This window comes from Parasteatoda tepidariorum, chromosome 10 (assembly GCF_982258835.1).
Source record: "Parasteatoda tepidariorum strain Cologne lab strain chromosome 10, Ptep-v5.0, whole genome shotgun sequence".
In the NCBI taxonomy this organism is placed as follows: Eukaryota; Metazoa; Arthropoda; class Arachnida; order Araneae; family Theridiidae; genus Parasteatoda; species Parasteatoda tepidariorum.
Window position 1 is genome coordinate 98,755,218 of NC_141764.1, and position 18,460 is coordinate 98,773,677.

At 32.5% G+C, this 18,460-nt stretch overlaps 1 protein-coding gene across 1 annotated transcript; it reads left to right on the forward strand.

Annotated features, from left to right (window-relative positions):
* Positions 1–519: 519 nt before the first annotated feature.
* On the forward strand, positions 520–18,157 carry LOC107437768 (uncharacterized). Its single transcript, XM_016049864.4, has 5 exons — positions 520–675; positions 3,171–3,245; positions 6,668–6,805; positions 10,963–11,089; positions 18,061–18,157. The coding sequence occupies exons 1-4, from the start codon at positions 608–610 to the stop codon at positions 11,060–11,062; spliced, it is 381 nt and encodes a 126-aa protein (XP_015905350.2). The 5' UTR covers positions 520–607; the 3' UTR covers positions 11,063–11,089; positions 18,061–18,157.
* The last annotated feature ends 303 nt before the right edge of the window (positions 18,158–18,460 follow it).

The window sequence follows — 18,460 nt, forward strand, 5'->3', positions numbered from 1 at the left end:
AGAGATTCTAAAAATACACATCGACAGTAGTTATAGAAAACCCTGAATGCTTTCCATTTTTATTTTCTCATCATCGAATTTTTTTTTCCTAGAATACCTGCCATTATAAATTTTAATTCCCCAAGTTAATCAGATAGGGGATAAAGAAAGAATTCTCGGGATACATTATTGCAACAGCAATGTAAATAATAATTTATAAGTAGAAAAAAGAAATATGAAAATAAACTGAATTATTTAATAGAAAAATAAGTAGACTATATTTTTAAATACATTTACATATTTTATTTTTCTTGAAAAATGAAAATGGACCACTCATTAAATGAAGTTATAATTTTCTATGAAATGCATTCGTCATGCTACCCTTTTTTTCCTAATTAACTTCCAGTTAACAATGAACGATCTTAAATATTTTGTTGTTATTTAATACATTTTCGAATTTAAGCATACTTTATGTGACCTTGAGAGAGCTTGGCGTATTTTTCTAAGCGTAATAATTTAACTCATAATCACTGGCGTTTTTTTTTTTGTTGAAAAGAATGGAAAGATGATGAATATATAAAATCATCCACTCGTCTCATTTCTTTCTATTTCCACTAATAGAAAAAAAATGAAAATGACGACTATTTTGTGCAGTTTTATTCTCTTGGGGATTGTTTCAACCACTGCTACAGCTGCGTAAGTTAATATAAATTGCTATGTTTAAAAATACCTATTTATATGTTAATCAAAAACATTTGAATAATTATTATTATCAGCTGTGTTTTAATGCTTTTGTATGAAGTTTCTCCGCGACTATTGGAGGTTTTTCTTCAATGTTCGTTTCAATTTTTGTGGTGCAGTTAATTTACAGTGTTTCCTAATTTGGTTAGTTTGCAACTGTTATACGGACAATATTTTTTTCCGACAAAGCTTAACAAAATAATCTATTATTTGTTGTTCGACCTTTCTGTAAAAGTTTCCTATGTTTCAGAGAGAAACAATATGACTTTTTCAATTTTTTATTGGCAGAATTGTTTCGATTTCTTATTAACCCTTTGAACTACTATAAAATTGTTACATGCTTTTAGCATTAAATCATTTCAAATATTTAATAAAGTATTTCATATAATTTTTAAATTTCTTACAATAATTAGGTGGTTACTAGTTATTAAGGTATGAGAATTTTTTATTTTACAGTGGTGGCTGTTCACAGCACCTCAGAGGCAAAGGGCTATAAAAAATATATTTATTATGTTCACAGATTCCTGAAAAACACTTCTAGAAAAAATCATCCACAAAATAAGATTTTTTATGCTTTTTGACAAGGTGAAATTAACCCCTTAATGCACAGATTTTTTGAAAAAAAACCAGCCCCCCAAAAAAATTAATTATCTTTATGTAAAAAAACACACTTTAGAACATTGTCTTTTCATTCTTCATTGTTGGACAATTTTGATATACTGAGCTTTAAAATAAAAGGTTATATTCACAGATGACAACTGCTCCGGCCACGCCAAAATAATTTTTAAAAAATACGGTAAGTAACTACAGAGTAAATTTTGCCAATAATAGACTATTTTTTCTAGCATTGGCATAGCATTCCTACTCCTAGTGTTTTAATTTTATTGGGCACCTGGGTCGCGAAGCGATCCCTATCCCATTCATCTACAATTTTTACACTGTTTTGGTGGACCATTGAGGTAAGCAGGAAGTGGAGTTGCTTTTGTGAATGTTTCAAGCACTTTGCTTAAATAACTAAACAGGAATCAAAAAATTAAATGAGCAGCTTGCTCTACAGTTGTGTTTATTTGATTTTGGAGTTGTTCAAAATTGTATCAGCATGAGGAAACGTTATTTTCAGAAAGGTTGATGAAATTATTTGTTTTGATAGTTATGATATGAGGCGTCGGAGGTGAAATGTGCAGCTATCGGTCTGTAGTTTTTATCTTTGATATAATTTTCAAATTTAAAGATTTCATTAAAATTTGCTGTTTTACATTCTATGACTTTATCGAAAAAATCTGCTTTTAGCTTGTATATAAGCTGTGATAGAGTTGGTATTTTGAGGTCTGTATGTATATTGGTATTCCGGATGAACCATCTGGCACAGGTTACTTTTCTAAGGATCTTGTTTTGGCAATGGTTTAATTTCTATAGTAGATGTTGAGGTATCGTTGTCCAGGCAGGTGAGGCATAGGTAAGTATTGGGCGGATCATTGCTGTATATAGTAGCTTCTTTAGTTTAAGTGACATATTTTGATTATATATTAATAGTTGTATGGCTATTATTGCTTTATCTATTGTGCTTTTGATATGATCATTCCAGGTGAGTTTGCTATTGATTATAAGGCCAAGATAATTTGCTTTTTTAACTATTAGTATTGGTATATTGAAAATTTTTGGTTGAAGTTGTGGAAGTATTTTAATTCTTCTTTTTGACTATACTATGAAAAAGTGTTTAACATATAATCTTACGGAGTATTTAGAAATAGTGGTAGATAACAATCTAATAAATTGAATTTTTTAAACAAAGAATCACAATTAATAAACTACTACTCGAAACTATTTATTCTTTGTTTGTTTTTTTAATAATTCATTTAATTTTGTTTAATAAATTCGATTTTAAAAAATTCTGCCACTCACTATCATTTGCCATTACCGCCTATCATTTTGAGCAGGTCATTGGTGAATTGAAAAAAAAAAACAGGTTCTTAGCTAACTACTGACGTCATTTGTTAGGCTTATTGCACTGAGCCTTATAGGCGCACTGCAGTGAGACGTCGGCATTTTATAATGAGACACATTTTCCAATTCGCCTACGACGTATGTATAAGCGACGATAGTTCCTCATTAACAGTCTTACTGGGTAAAAAATTTTAATCAAAAAATTAGTCAACAAAAGCTAAAAGAATTGTGGTCATCATATACACATTTACAATTTGCTTTTTATTGTGTGTATATATATATATATATATAACTGTGTGTGTGTAAATTAATGTGAAATTGAAAACATAACGTCAAAATTCACAACGATGAGAAATTTTTCAGATTTATACATTTGTTACTTAGTATTATTTCATAAGGGATAGGGGTGCCTTAGATTTCCCCTACAAGTGCTAATAAGATTAATAATATTTTTATTAGTAAATTCAATAACTTTGTTTACCTATAAAAAAAATATTTATTTACAGGCCCCAGTTACCTGGCGGCGTTTTCCAGTTTCCGATCACGTTCGCCCCTCAATTTCCGGACGCATGGTATCATGGGTAAGTGAAATTTAACTAGTAAAAATATTCAAATTGAAATATTTGTAAATTCTTTCAAACATTTACTGTAATAATCTTTGTTGTAACAATGAATATTCTTGTCATGAATTTGAACATTTATAGAATAGACGCATTACAATCGCTTCACTCGCCTAATCCCGTAATGGCATCTCATTCATCAGTGATTTCTTTTTTCTTAAACGTCATTAAGTCTCACAAAACTTAAAAAATTTTGTTTTCGAAATATGCAATTATTAGTTTTATGTTCGTACATTTTACTAATATGATACTCGTAATAAAATGGACGTTCACTTAGATTTTAAAAATAACCTAAGGAATACAGATCAATTAATAGAAATAAATTAGAAGTAATTTTAACTGTTGAAGAGAATTATAACTATCAAAATAAGGGAAAAGTTTTTATCGTTATTATTTATTTTCAAAAATTTTACTATGAATGTTTTTAGATTTGTATCTGGTAACATGTATCTTCTCTTTTGCTACTTTCTTATTAACATCTACTCGAGCATGAGCTTATGAAAAAAAAATAATAATGGTCTCGTGAAATAAAAAGAAATTTCCTACAACGATGGATACATTGTCAATATTTAAAGCATTATAAACTTAAACAAAATCACGAAGAAGCACTGATATGCAATAACTTTCGAACAAATTGGTTCGTTAAATTCACAAATATAGATGGCGCTTTTCTGCAACTGCATATGAGCAGGCTGCAGATCGACCTGCATGGTAATTTTTCTACAAGTTTAAAAATTCTTGAACTAATCGAAACTTCAATTTTTTATTTTGTCGTACTCCCTTGCACTTTTTTCTAGATATTCGTAATTTAAAGTTCCTAAGTATTATAGATTGTGTGTGCGCAGCAAAACGAAATGTAAAGTTAAAAAAAATGCCTCTTTCAGCTCGCCAAATTTCAACCCCATAGTTGCATTCTTACGGCATGTAGAGCGGCCGTTATGGTATTTTTACCTACAAGCTTAACTGTTAATATTTATTGAATCAATTAAGAAATGTATTTTTACTCCATTGTATTCTGTGTACATTTTCCTACACGCGTATGTTTTTATGTCTTATAGTTATTACGCATCGAAACAAAATGTAATGTTAAGTTGAACATCCAAGATATCACTATTATTTTTAAACTGGTCAATATTTTTTTACCCAAATAAAATTGAACAACGTTTACAATAATGCTGTATTCAGTAATTGTTGCCTGGCATAATATTCAAGATATTGCCATGCATGATACATCTATATAAGGGCCTAAGGATTTCAAATGTGTTGGCTAATTAACTTGTCAGTTAATTAGCCAGATATCAAAAGTATTCGCCAGTCTTTGAAAGTCATCGCGATATGCAAATTACAATATTTTTTTATAATTAATTTTTTCTCTCTCCATAGAACACTATTTTACGGTTGTTTGTTTCGGGCTTATATTATTTGGACCCAATTCTAATGGGTTATGCTGCGCATTTACCGATAATTACATTAATCGAATAAATAATACTGATTTGTTTAGAAAAATTTCATTTTCACGTAATTTTCAGGATCGAGTGAAATATATTTTTTTCTTTCCGGTGGAAAAAAATCATTCACCAAAACACAATTTTATTTGCTAAATTTACGATTTTATGCATTTGGCGAGTGTTTAGTGCGAGCCCTGCAGTATGTATTATCGTAACCGATTACTTATGTAATTCAGAACCTGGCGTTGCTTTATGGCTCCAATAACCGATAAATACAGATTTTTATAATAAAATTTATGATACTTTCATTTAAAGGATAATATAAAGTTTGAGAAATAAAAATTCGTGTTTAAAAAGATGTTAATTAATGTATATTATTTTGGCGAGATAGGTTGCGTGGTTTTTAACTAGCATTTTAAATAGATCAATCATCAAAGAGAAAAGAGCCGAATTTAAGCTTAACCTTAATAAAAATTTTAACAACACAATCAAAAATATCCAGGATTATAATCAAAGATGTAGAACATAAGGAAAAGAACAAGTTTTTGCAATCGTAATGTATGCATTTCATCGATTTGATTTCAGTTCAGTACGCTAAACATAGAAGTTTACAGTTTCGTGTAATGAGAGTAGCTATGTCAACTTTCTTATATCAAAAAGTACCCCCAAGATTGAATCGAGTTACCATGTTTTATATACTTGTGAATTGATGTTTAATATTCATAGTAGTAGTCACGCCACAATACTCCCCCACCAACATTTTATTGGGAATAGAATTCGATGAACACGGATACAATTAGTTGTTGCATTTTCGGAAAATCTGCATTAACACCTGATTTTGAGTGTTTGTGGTGAGATCTGTATTAAGTTTACTGTTACGCATGTGGTCTCTTTTTTGTTGCTATTAGCAGTCTAGCGTAAATCATCATACTCATATGTGTTGGTTATCTTAGCGTCAGCCCCGCTAGGGGCTCTAACTAATTCATCTGAGTGGAAATAAATAATAAATCGCCGAGGCGCAACTGAAAGGTGAAAGTTGGGGTTCAGTATCTTTTACTGAGAGAAAATTAAAATGAAGTATTGTGATTGAACAAACAAGTTTAAGAGAGAGAAGAGGTTTTGTGGCAGACTGCCTCGCCTCCCTTCGAGGTATTACCCCCGAGCTTCTCAGGTGCACAGTAGCCACATAGCCTTAGAGAAAGGATAGCGTAAATCATACCTGCCAACTCTTCCGGAAGATTTTATTTTCATATTTAAAGTGGTAGTAAATATATACTATTTTTTCTTTAATAAACTTCATTTTTAAATGATTTTGATCACCACTATTCTTACAAAAATTAAGCACATATATTAATATGCGTTACTATCATGGTTATCAACTGAAGTTTTTTCAAATGCAACGTATTTGTTTGCTTAAAATTGAAATTTTAATACCACTGGGAAAAATGATAATGGAAGGGATTAAAAGTTGGCAGGTATGGCAATGAGTATACGGAACAATAGCACAAGAAAAATGACGCAGTCTCATAAAGGAAGCCAACATGCTCAATTCGGACCATTCATCGAAGTGAATATTAGCATTAAGTAAGTCGAGATCACATCACAATCTGGTCTTCCAGATAACGAAGGAAGTTATAGCCTTTAACAACTTTTATCCATTGATAAGTTGTAAGTTTGAATGTTTTGTATACAAGTAAATTGATGTTTAAAAATCGAAGTGGTAGATACGTTACAATGTAACTTTGGTATTTGAACCTAGTACATATTGATTACACCACATTGTTAACAGTAGGTAATAAAAAGTTTCAGTATTTGAGTAAAAAAAATTTAACTCTTGAAATTAAAATGCCGTTTGAAGAAAAAGCTTATTTATATTTAAAATTACCACTGATGGTTAAAACTATTTCCACAATTTTTCTTAATTTTTATTTCCAGACCAAATGTGTGTCAAGATGTAAAGGAATTGCCAGTCCCTGTACAGGAGGTACAAATGCCTTCTGAACCGGGTATTGAGACGATAAGTAAAAGCGAGTCTTGCAAAGGCGACGATAACGTTCATGTCTGCCAAACACGGTATGTTCGTATTTTCTTCACTAAGTCTTATAATCTGCAACTTATGTTCTTGTTTGTGCTCAACGCTAAAAGTATTTTCAGATCCAGCTGATTACCTCCAAAACTGCCTGTAAAAAGGATTTCGAATGTAATAAGTAGGTTGATCTAGGTAAAATATTAAACAATTATAATACATATCCTGCATAATTCTAATCGGTACTGGAAAGTATGAAGCTGTGATGACAGGTATATCCTTCAACATGTGAGTTTTGAGTGAAATACATTTATCAGTATCATTGAACTTAAGCCGAAATTTTTAATAATTCTTATTAAACCTGTATCAGGCTTTTAGAGCATGACCATTTCTCTATCTGACAGTTAATATACTATTTAAACTACTTTAATGAAGTGGGGGTAAAAATGTTTTAATTATTTATTTAAATATTAATACATAATATTTGCTACTACTTGAAAAAGTATTTTCTGAAACTACGGAAATTTCATAGCAGTTGGTTCTGTATTCTTTGATTACAGGATAATGCAAAAGAGAATGGGTTAATAGTTCCTTTTAACCACATTACATGTTTATATCACTTCACTAAGTGATTTTATGGTGAAAAAAAAAAGTTGTGGATTCGCTAAGATAATTTATACCACTTCAACGGGCTCTAGATCTTGACCTATAAAAACTGCAAGTTGAGATTGCCATCATTTTTAGACCTATCAGACGAATTACAGAAAAAAAAAGCACCGGAAGAAAAAAACCCGAAAAAAGAGCATCGAAAAAGAAGCACTGAAAAAAATCCCCGGAAAAAAAAACATTACTTCATAAATTACATAAATGTCTTATGTTTTCGGGCCTTTGAACCCGATGTAATTTTAATGCAATTAAAAAATAATTTGTAGGTCATTAGATATTTTTTAAAAAATAATTAATTTTCAAAGTATTATTTGAAGTTGACTGAAAGGAACTTCTAATACTCTTATATATTTTTATTGCCATTATATAATAGATAATAGTATTGTTATAAATAATGAATCAATTAACATTTGTCTCTCAGGATCTTAATCTTTGGATAAGTTAAAAATATTAACAAAAATTATAAGGTATTTCAGTTTAATACATTTTTTAAAAAGAAAAAAAAAGTGTTATTGGTATATTATTATTATATCCCAGTAAGTATATTATTATTTAATAATAAGTATAATTATTACAATTAAGAAAAATTTTAAAATTGCTAAAGAATCCTAATCATTTCGTTAAATAGTAAGAAGTAAAAAAAATTCCTTTCCGTAATCTGTAATTAATTACATTATTTTCCGTATTTAATCATATTAAGTAGCCTTAATTGAATCGATTGTTAAATTCATATAATTACCAACTAGTTGTTTTTGCTACCGTCCATCGTTTTAAACATATTCTGTAATAAGATGAGTTATTATCAATATACATGACAAGTACAGATACAGGCACAGTCTATGCAAGTACCAAGCATTTTAAATTAATTCGTCATGAAATTGACAAGTACTTTTAGTATCAATTAAATTTCAAATTTTTAAGCCCAGTAAAACTCTTAAAACTTGTATTAAAAGGGCAAATTAAAAGTTTCTTAAAAATTTAACAACTGGATGACACCTTGTATCATTTATCAACTGTGAATGAATCCAGTAAAATGATCTTCTTATGACAGTTATAGGTATTAGGAATGATTTGAGTAGCAGTTGTTTTATGGACCTAGTTCTAAGTAGTAGATACTTTGTGAGCCTAATTTAGAGTAAATGGACTCAATCTACCGACCGAACTAGTTCGTTTTCAGAACTGATTCAAGAATTGGATATTATGACAGTTATAGGCATTAGGAATGATTTGAGTAGCAGTTGTTTTATGGACCTAGTTCTAAGTAGCAGATACTTTGTGAACCTAATTTAGAGTAAATGGACTCAATCCACCGACCGAACTAGTTCGTTTTCAGAACTGATTCAAGAATTAGATATTATGACAGTTATAGGTATTAGGAATGATTTGAGTAGCAGTTGTTTTATGGACCTAGCTCTAAGTAGTAGATACTTTGTGAACCTAATTTAGAGTACATGAACTCAATCTACCGACCGAACTAGTTCGTTTTCAGAACTGATTCAAGAATTGGATATTATGACAGTTATAGGCATTAGGAATGATTTGAGTAGCAGTTGTTTTATGGACCTAGTTCTAAGTAGCAGATACTTTGTGAACCTAATTTAGAGTAAATGGACTCAATCCACAGACCGAACTAGTTCGTTTTCAGAACTGATTCAAGAATTAGATATTATGACAGTTATAGGTATTAGGAATGATTTGAGTAGCAGTTGTTTTATGGACCTAGTTCTAAGTAGTAGATACTTTGTGAACCTAATTTAGAGTAAATGGACTCAATCTACCGACCGAACTAGTTCGTTTTCAGAACTGATTCAAGAATTAGATATTATGACAGTTATAGGTATTAGGAATGATTTGAGTAGCAGTTGTTTTATGGACCTAGTTCAAAGTAGCAGATACTTTGTGAACCTAATTTAGAGTAAATGGACTCAATCCACCGACCAAACTAGTTCGTTTTCAGAACTGATGCAAGAATTGGATATTGATACGATTGGAAGTGATATCTAAGGCAGCTTCATTTAATATAAATGCAGCTTCATCCGTACTATGAAACTTTTGATTGCATTTTCATTAATTAGTCTCATATCTTATTTTTAATACTTTTCTAATAAACCTGCAAAACTATGATATAATTAAGGCAAATACTTATTTCAAATAAATTATTATTAATGTTAATTTTAATATTCACTACATTCACTATTCAATTAAATTTTTTCTGAAATTTTGACAAAAATGACGAAACATTTGGCATGTTCTATGTGATAAACAATAATAATATGAACTATTTAAATAGTTTTTAGAGGATGTTTTAAAGCAATTCAGATGATTACCAGTCATTCTGATTGTCGATTATGCTCTAGTTTTAATTGACTTGTCTTGTAGCTGCTTTTTAAATTATGGCCTGTTTTTTTTCTTTTGCATTCGATGCATTTTACCGTTTGTTGATCATTTTCCCGCGCTTTTTGAAGAAATCGTCTGAAAAGAACTTTTCTCCACACTTAGGCTTATTTATGAATTCTAAACGCAATTGGTTTCTTCTCGCGGCTTTACTTCTAAAGTCTCGTCTGTTCCTGATCCTCAACTAAATTCAACATGTGCTCAACATGCATATTCTTCTTTCTCCCTCTCGTGCTTCTACGCCTGTTCCTGATTCAGTACTTTCGACTAAAATTTTGTTTCCTTGTCATAAAGATCTTGAAAACCTTCCACATCAGTTAATTTATGAAGACAAATGCGGAAATGTTTTCAAATTTACTTCCTTGGTAGTTTACATCTTCCTGACTTTGTAATTCCGGAAAGTGCACCCAAACCGTATCATTCCATGATGCCATCTAGTGATCTCTTTGAACATATTCCACTGCTTAAGTCTTTTTCTGTGTATATCGATATTTAAATACTGATGGATACTCTTTGCAGCTGATGGATATACTTTACAGAATAATTTAATAAAAACTACTCCTGCTGCAGGAACTAAGATTTTGCTATCTCCATATTCAAAGGCGGTTTCGTTTCCTATTATTCCAGTCTCTTACGTCTTTTCAAATCTTGCAGATAATTTTTCTCCGACTGCCTACTCTAAAAAGAAAAGCATAAGAAACTAAGTCACCCTAATTCACCAGGTTCATCTACCATCACACTCCGAATTTCGATCTGCCAAGCGTGTGGATACCTTCAATATAAATGCAATAAACTCTCTCATTTTTACATACGTTATTTTTATGACCTTTTTTATTTGACTGCTAGAATCGATGAATTTGGTCAATGGCCCTTGGCGCTAATATGCCGAAATTTTAGCCATTTTCTGTGTCCATATATTCATTCATAATTTATATAAAAATTTGTGATAATTATATGCTTTTTGTATATTAAAATGTTTTTTTTCTGTTCACTGTCCTGTTAAATGTTGCTATCATCAAAGAATAATATTTTTCAAAATATCCTTACAAGTCTACAGCTAAATTTTTGAAATTTCACTTTCTGTTTCTACAGGACATCAACATCAGAAGCGAAAAACAGAAATAAAATAAATTTTCTTTTATAGGATAACAACAAATGGTCAATCCACTCTGACTGAAACCACGTACAAATGTTGTGTTGGTTTCGTGCACCCGAATGGAGGAAGTTATTGTATCCAAGCATAGACAATGTTCTATAAGATCCAACAAAAGGTTTGTATTATACAATAACTGAGATGCCAACTTGCTCTGGAAAACGGATAAATATTTTCAAGTGGTAGTCTTTTAATGTACGATTCTTGATTTAATAAATTCGATTTATAGGGTTTTTACTAACCTCTACGATTCAAAGGCTTATTTGATACGCCATTTTCTTACAGTTAAACCTTACCACAATGCCTGCTAACCTCAACGAAACCAAACAAAATGAAAAATACCACACGATGGATTGGATAGGGGCCGCTTCCCAGATCCAAAAACAAGACAAGACAGCTAAACCGTGTTGAGCATATTGAATAGTTGCATAATTGAGACTGAAAATCTGCGAATTTTAGTTTGTTGTTCTTTACCTTTTTTAAAAATATTTTGTCGAATCTGGTGTAGTTAGCATCTCTGTAATGACATTAATTTTTCTCCCTATATTTATGCCATGTGACAAGGAAACGTACCAGTTCTTTTTTCCTTTCAAAATACTGGTAGGACAAATTTGTCATTCTTAATTTGCATCTTACAGAACCAAGGCCGAAAGTAAGACAGAGAAGAGAAAAACTGGTAGTGAAATCATTTCGTTTTCAGCTGGTATAAAATACAGCCGAATAAAATTCAAAATTTTATTAAAAAAGATTAAAATAAGCAACTTTTTGTATTCTATTTTTTCAGTTTACTATTGAAAGAGAATACGAAAAATGTTTTTCCTTCATGAATAATTTCAATTGTAAGTCAAAGTGGTCGTTTCGATTGATTAATTAAAGAGATTATAAATAAATAAAAGTGAATTGAGTTCTACCACTTTTTACATTCTTAGTCGGCCGTGGCATTCCTGAAAACAGGGTTAAAAGTAAGAGGGAAAGAATTGTGCGAAAAATAATTTCATTATATCTAGTTTTTGAGAAGATTAAAATATGCATTATTACCAAGTGTTTTTTTTTGTGTGTGTGTGTGTGTGTGTGTGTGTTCTAGCATATTTATAGTCGACTGTTTTTCTTCTTCTAAGAAGCAGTAAAATTATAGTACGAGCATAGTTAATTAACTAAGAATAGCCATTTTACATAAAACTACTCACAAAAAAAAACAGAAATTAAAAAGTACCAGGTTTTTTCCCTATTTTCCGTCTTACTTTCAATCATGGAGTAAAATAAGTTCTAACATTGGATACCTGCAAGTGACGAAGTGTGGGTACATCGATCCTGATTGGTTGTTGAAGCGTAGCATTTGTTTACGTTAGCAACCGTTCTTACCATTCTATTTCGAGTAAGCCATGCCCGTCAAGTAACAACTCTCTTAAGTAACACAGCCTATATTCTTTCACAAAGATTCTTTGAAAAAAAAGTTCAATTTCTTCACTATATATTTACGCAAAGACACACACGAACTCATGTAGAACATACACAAACTTATTTTAAATTGAAGTTTCCAGGTATACAAAACAAAAATATATCAAGGTTACAATAAAATACATAAACAAACAATAAATCTACCATAATAGTCACCATTTATTACAGGATGGTCTTCGGCAGGATGGATTCGAACTCCGTAAAAAAGTAATACATTAAAGCATTAACATAGCTACCACTAAAATAAATCTTTACAAAAAGCGTTGAAAGTTGGCAGGCCTGATTTAGGTATAAAGTTTGTACTTATTTTCCATATTTATTAAGGTTAAGCCATAAGTTCTCATTCTCATATGTGTTGGTTATCTTAGCATCAGCCCCGCTAGGGGCTCCAACTAATTCATCTGAGTGGAAATAAATGATAAATCGCCGAAGCGCAACTGAGAGGTGAAAGTTAGGGTTCAGTATCTTTTACTGAGAGAAAATTAAAATGAAGTAGTGAGATTGAACAAACAAGTTTGAGAGAGAGAGAAGAGGTTTTGTGGCAGACTGCCTCGCCTCCCTTCGAGGTATTACCCCGAGCTTCACAGGTGCACAGTAGCCACATAGCCCCAGGGAAAAGGGGAAATACATAATAAATGCGCAAAATTATTTACAAGTATTTACAGCTATTTACAAAATTTACGGGACAAAACTCCGTCGGATAGGAAAAAGGCGGTTGCCGGGCTATATTTTATGTTGTCTTTGATGAGCTCAAAATCAAAATTTTTGAAGTAATTGCACGTATGACAAGAGAGTGCATCTCTGAAGAAACTTGCACATAGTTCAGCTATGTGCTCATCTATTTTGATGATTTTTAACTCTCGTCTTAAATCTTTCATTCTCATGGATCTGGGGGCTCCTGTGATATATCTGAGGAATTTATTTTGAGTGATCTCCAGTTTCTTTTTTTGACTGACAGTGGTTGTGCTCCATGCAGGGGCTGCGTAGCTGATGATCGGTCGAATACATTGGAGGTATAGGGTTCGTTTTGTTTTGAGAGATAGTTTTGAATTATAGTTTAATATTGGTTTCAGAGATCTATAGGCTCCTTGCGCTTTGCTAATAATATTTTCAATATGGGTATTCCAGTTTAAAGAACTAGTAAGAGTGACGCCTAGGTAGGTGGCCTTTCGAACTAGTGGTATTTCATCATTGAAAAGAGTAATATTTGGATAAATGACTTTCTTTTTACTTGATTTCCTAATAATTAGTAGTGAAGATTTAGTGGTGTTGATGGCTACCTTCCATTTTGTGCACCAGGCTTCGATATGAGGTATGATATTACTGAGATTAGTAACAGACTTCTTGGGATTTATTGATCTGCTCATAAGTGCTGTATCATCTGCGTAGAAGGCTGAGGTGATGTTTCTCATATTATTAAAATTTGGAAAGTCTGCCGAATAAATTAGGTAGAGCACAGGGCCGAGAATTGAACCTTGCGGAACTCCTGCTTTAATGTTTCTAGCGGAAGAAAATGCTGTATTGATCTTAATATGAAAAGTTCTGTTTGTCAGATAATTATTAATTAGTAGTATTAGATCTTTGGGGATATTGAAATTTATGAGCTTGTATACGAGGCCCTGATGCCAGACTCGGTCAAAAGCTTTGGCCACATCCAACATCAGGAGCGCTGTTGTTTCTTTTTTGAAGAATCCTTGGTTAATATTCTCAATGATTCTCACTAGTTGTTTAGTGGTGGATAAATGTTCTCGAAAACCGAATTGTTCATCCGGGATAAAACTGAGATGGGGCTTTAGTCTGTTGAGGATTATCTTCTCAAAAATTTTTGAAAATACGGTCAGCAAACTAATAGGTCTGTAGCTTTCAGGATTTAGAAGATTTTTCCCCTGCTTAGGGAAGAGCACAACCTGAGCATGTTTCCATTTTGGTGGGAAATATTTCAGTTTCAGGCAAGCATTGATGATGTTTAGCAGCTGCTCGATGATGTTGGGAGGGAGGTTTTTAATCATGAGGTTATTTATATTATCAGCACCGGGAGCTTTCTTATTCTGAAAATTGGTGATAATACTGGTGATCTCTTCCACAGTGGCTAGATCTGATGTTAAATGATAGTCATTTTTTAAGAAATTTTTGACGACCTTGCTGATAATGTCATCGGAATTTGCATCAATATGATCATTATTGAGCGAAAATTGTCTTTCCATTGTGTCTGCGAAAATCTCGCATTTATCACTATCGGAATAAGTCTTGCCATTTGGGCCATTTAGTGGCATGTTAGTGGTGTTATTCGCCTTTAGAGATCGTACCATGTTCCAAGCGGTTTTGTCCAGAGTGGTAAGACTCTCGACTTTTTCGTTCCAGGTTTCTTTTTTAAATTCGTCGATTTGTTTCTTTATGCTTTTGCTAAAGTTATTTAGCTGATTTTTAATGTTTGGATCCAGAGTTCTCTGATAAAGTTTCCTTAATTTATTCTTCATTTTAATTTGACATTTAATGTAGAATGGCAATTTATAATAATCGTTCCTGATTTCAGTGCTGTATGAGGCATTTTTGTATGCATCTTGTATGATGTTGATCAGGTTATCAATTTCTTCGTTAATCATTTGTTGTGAGTCAGGATCACTATTGAGGAAGGAGTGATTATGGAGGACGTTGTGGAATGAGAGCCATTCGGTAGTATTTCTGGTCCTGTTCTTGTCCTGTTTACTAAACGCAACAGTGGCAACAATAGGTAAGTGATCGCTGTTTAGTTCATGGTAGGTTTCCACAATGATAGGTGTTTTGGTATTAGTTATTAGGAAGTCTAGGATGTCGTGGGCAGCTCGAGGTCCATTCGGTGTATATGTATATTCCGTGGGAGCATAAACGGTGAGTCCATGATTTTTCACTTGTTTAATAAGTCTGAGTCCTGTTCTATTATTTTTCCTACACCCCCATGTGGTGTGTTTAGCGTTGAAGTCACCAATGACTATATTTTCTAGATGCGAAGGGAAGATATCGTTGATGTTTTTGTCGGAGAGTGGATGATCGGGAGGGTTATAAATGCTTGTGATTTTAATTTTCCTGTTGTTGTTTAAGGCAATAATAGCTGAGACTTCTTCGTATCCATCATTATTGGTCGAACTGTAGAGAGTGGATGAGTAATTTTTCTTTATGTAAAGTGCAGCTCCTCCGCCTCTGCAGGCGACTCTATCACAACGATAAGTGTTATAATTCGGGAAATTAACCCTGTTACCAGGGTTGAGGTGGGTTTCAGAGATAGCACAGATGTCGATATCATGTGTATCCAAAAAATTTAGTAGTTCGCCTTTTTTGTTATAAATTCCATTGGCATTCCATGCCGCTATGATGATAGGCTTTGACTTATTAGGCGTCCTATCCATTATTATTAGAATTTGTTTCCTGATTTATAGCATTATTAGCTTTCAATGTGGTTAGAAGTTGTACTATTGCAGTATTGTTGCATAGTTTAAAAAGATCAGTTAGATCGTTAACTAGCTTTTTAGCTTCGTCTATTTTGGGGTTTAGGAGATTTATTTCATTTTGTTGGTCTTGCTGCTTTAGAGCGTCAGCATAAGATTTGTTGACATAGGTGTTCTTATGTTGGAATAGGGGATTTCTATATGCTTTGCTATCTTTTTTGTTATTAATTTTATCAATGATAGCAACATAGGCTTTGCATTTCTTATAATTTGCTGGGTGGCTTTCGCCACAATTAGCACATTTAGCGGGCTGTTCTTTAGCTTTTGTGCAACTTTTAGTGTTGTGGTTTTCACCACATTTCACGCAACGATCTGGGTAGTGGCAGCCGGATTGTGAATGTAGAAATCGTTGACATTTGAAACATTGTATAGGGCCTTTGCCCCTTCCTTTATAATTCTCAACCGAAACTCCGGCTATATTTCCTACATGAGTGAGAGAATATATTTCTTTAGCTTTTTCAGTCCTTTCAAGGGTAATCATGAATAGTGGGATAGGTATTTTCTCTCCGTTGACTCGCTTTGTCAGCTGAGTGACGTATTTATGGGGTATATTTAGAGCAATTAGCTCATCAGTGATAGTCTCTGTAGACATATTCTTGGGGAGTCCTCTTAGGACTACTTTAATTAGTTTATCTTCTTCGAGTTTGTAGGTATGATACCTAAGTTTTAATTCAGTGGTAAGTCCCGTGATTCTATTATGGATTTCCTGTGACTTTGGTTTTATAATAACTCTGTCACCCGATATTTTCATTTCGTAATCTTTAATATTGCGTTCTTTTAGACTAGTACTAAAAATTTCATAATCAAAGTTAGGATCATCAACTACTATAGGTGGGATTTTAGTTGTTTTCTTTGGTTGACTAAAGTTATCTTGTTTCTTATTCTTATTTTTCTGTGGGTCATTGGTGTTGTCTTCGTCATCACTGCGCTTTTTACGTTTATTGCTACGATTAGCACTTTGCTGCAGGGTTGGGTATTCCTGTACATCATCCATTGGCTCCAGATTTAAGGGAGCGTAATAATTTTCAGTATTGAAAGCGCCGGCCACAACAGGGGGAGCGAGAGGGTTCAATCCTTCAATTGGCGTTTCTCTACTAAAAGCGTAGAGGCTGTTTTGAAGATTCTCAAAAGTATTATGGGCATTATTGGTAATAGCTTCATTAAGCTTTTCATATTTAAAGTAAGATGGTTTTTCTTTCTCCCTAATTCTATCAATCTCATTTTTCGTAATTATCAATTTTTTGAAACTTTCGTTGAGAATATTACTTTCACTAAAATTATGATTTAGGATAAATTCCATAGCGCGAAATAATTCGCCAGTTAATTCACTATATTTGTCAAATAATTTGTCCGCATATCTATACTCATCTTGATTATAATTATCGCTAAGTACTTTAATTTTGCCTAATGAATCATACTCCTCGTCCGCTGTCCTACTTGTACACGGAGCGGGTGTAGTTTCAGTTAAACTAATAGCGAGGGGGGCTGCGATTTCTTCCGTAGACGAAGGAATAATATCCGCGTTTAAAGAAATATCGGTCATGCCGATAAGATTTGAATTAGTGAGGGGAACATTCTCTGAATTGCCGGTATCATCCATGGGGTAGACAAGACTGGTCCCACCCTGAAGAAACAAACACTGACTCGTAGCTTAATCCACTACAAGCCAGTCAATACCTTACCAAAGGTTATCCAAATAATAACAAAAGATGAGGATGAGTCAGCAAACCAATTCGTATCCTTCGACCAACTGGGATCAGTCCTCGTTGATCCCTCAAGCCATAAGTTCAAGGAAACTTTGAACTATTTATATATAAAACTTCTAGTTAAATTTCGGTAGTTACAATTGCATTTTTATTATTTATTCTTGCAAACAAGTTTATAAATTAACATATTTAAAACAAATGCTGTGGAGTTGGTAGTTAGAACGTTCGACTCCGAACTTTTACTGGAGCTTGACTCTAACCTAAACTCATTGTGAAAAATTTCATCGAAATTTAGTAAAAGAGGCAAAATTGGAACTTCTAAGAGTAGTTTTATGTTGTTTCGCAAAGATTTTATTGTTGTGGTATTATTTAATTTTTAAGCTCATATACAATTTTCGAAACTTTCATAAATAACATTTTTTTCACTTTTATCTCTTTTTTAGGTACTTAATGACCTACATAAAGAAAATTTATAGAAGTTCCTAGAAGACCAATGATGTTATGTATTTCCTATATTAAATAAAGAGTACCTTTAAGAAATGGTGTTTGAATATTTATGTATTGTAGTTATATTTGATCGTAACACCACAACTGCCAAGTCATTTGACAGTTTTTAATTTTATTTCTTTAAAATATAAATTATGCACTGTTCTAGGAGTTTTTTTTATGACGAGTATTTGGTGAGTATGGTGAGTTTGGTGGTATGACGAGTCCGACGTGAATCATACTGCTAGCTTAACCTGATCTTTCATTGGAAAGCAACTCACAATCCCATTAGGATGTTGCCTACGTTGCATGTTTTTGCTCTAGGCTAATAACTGGCGATAGTGAGCTGAACACATT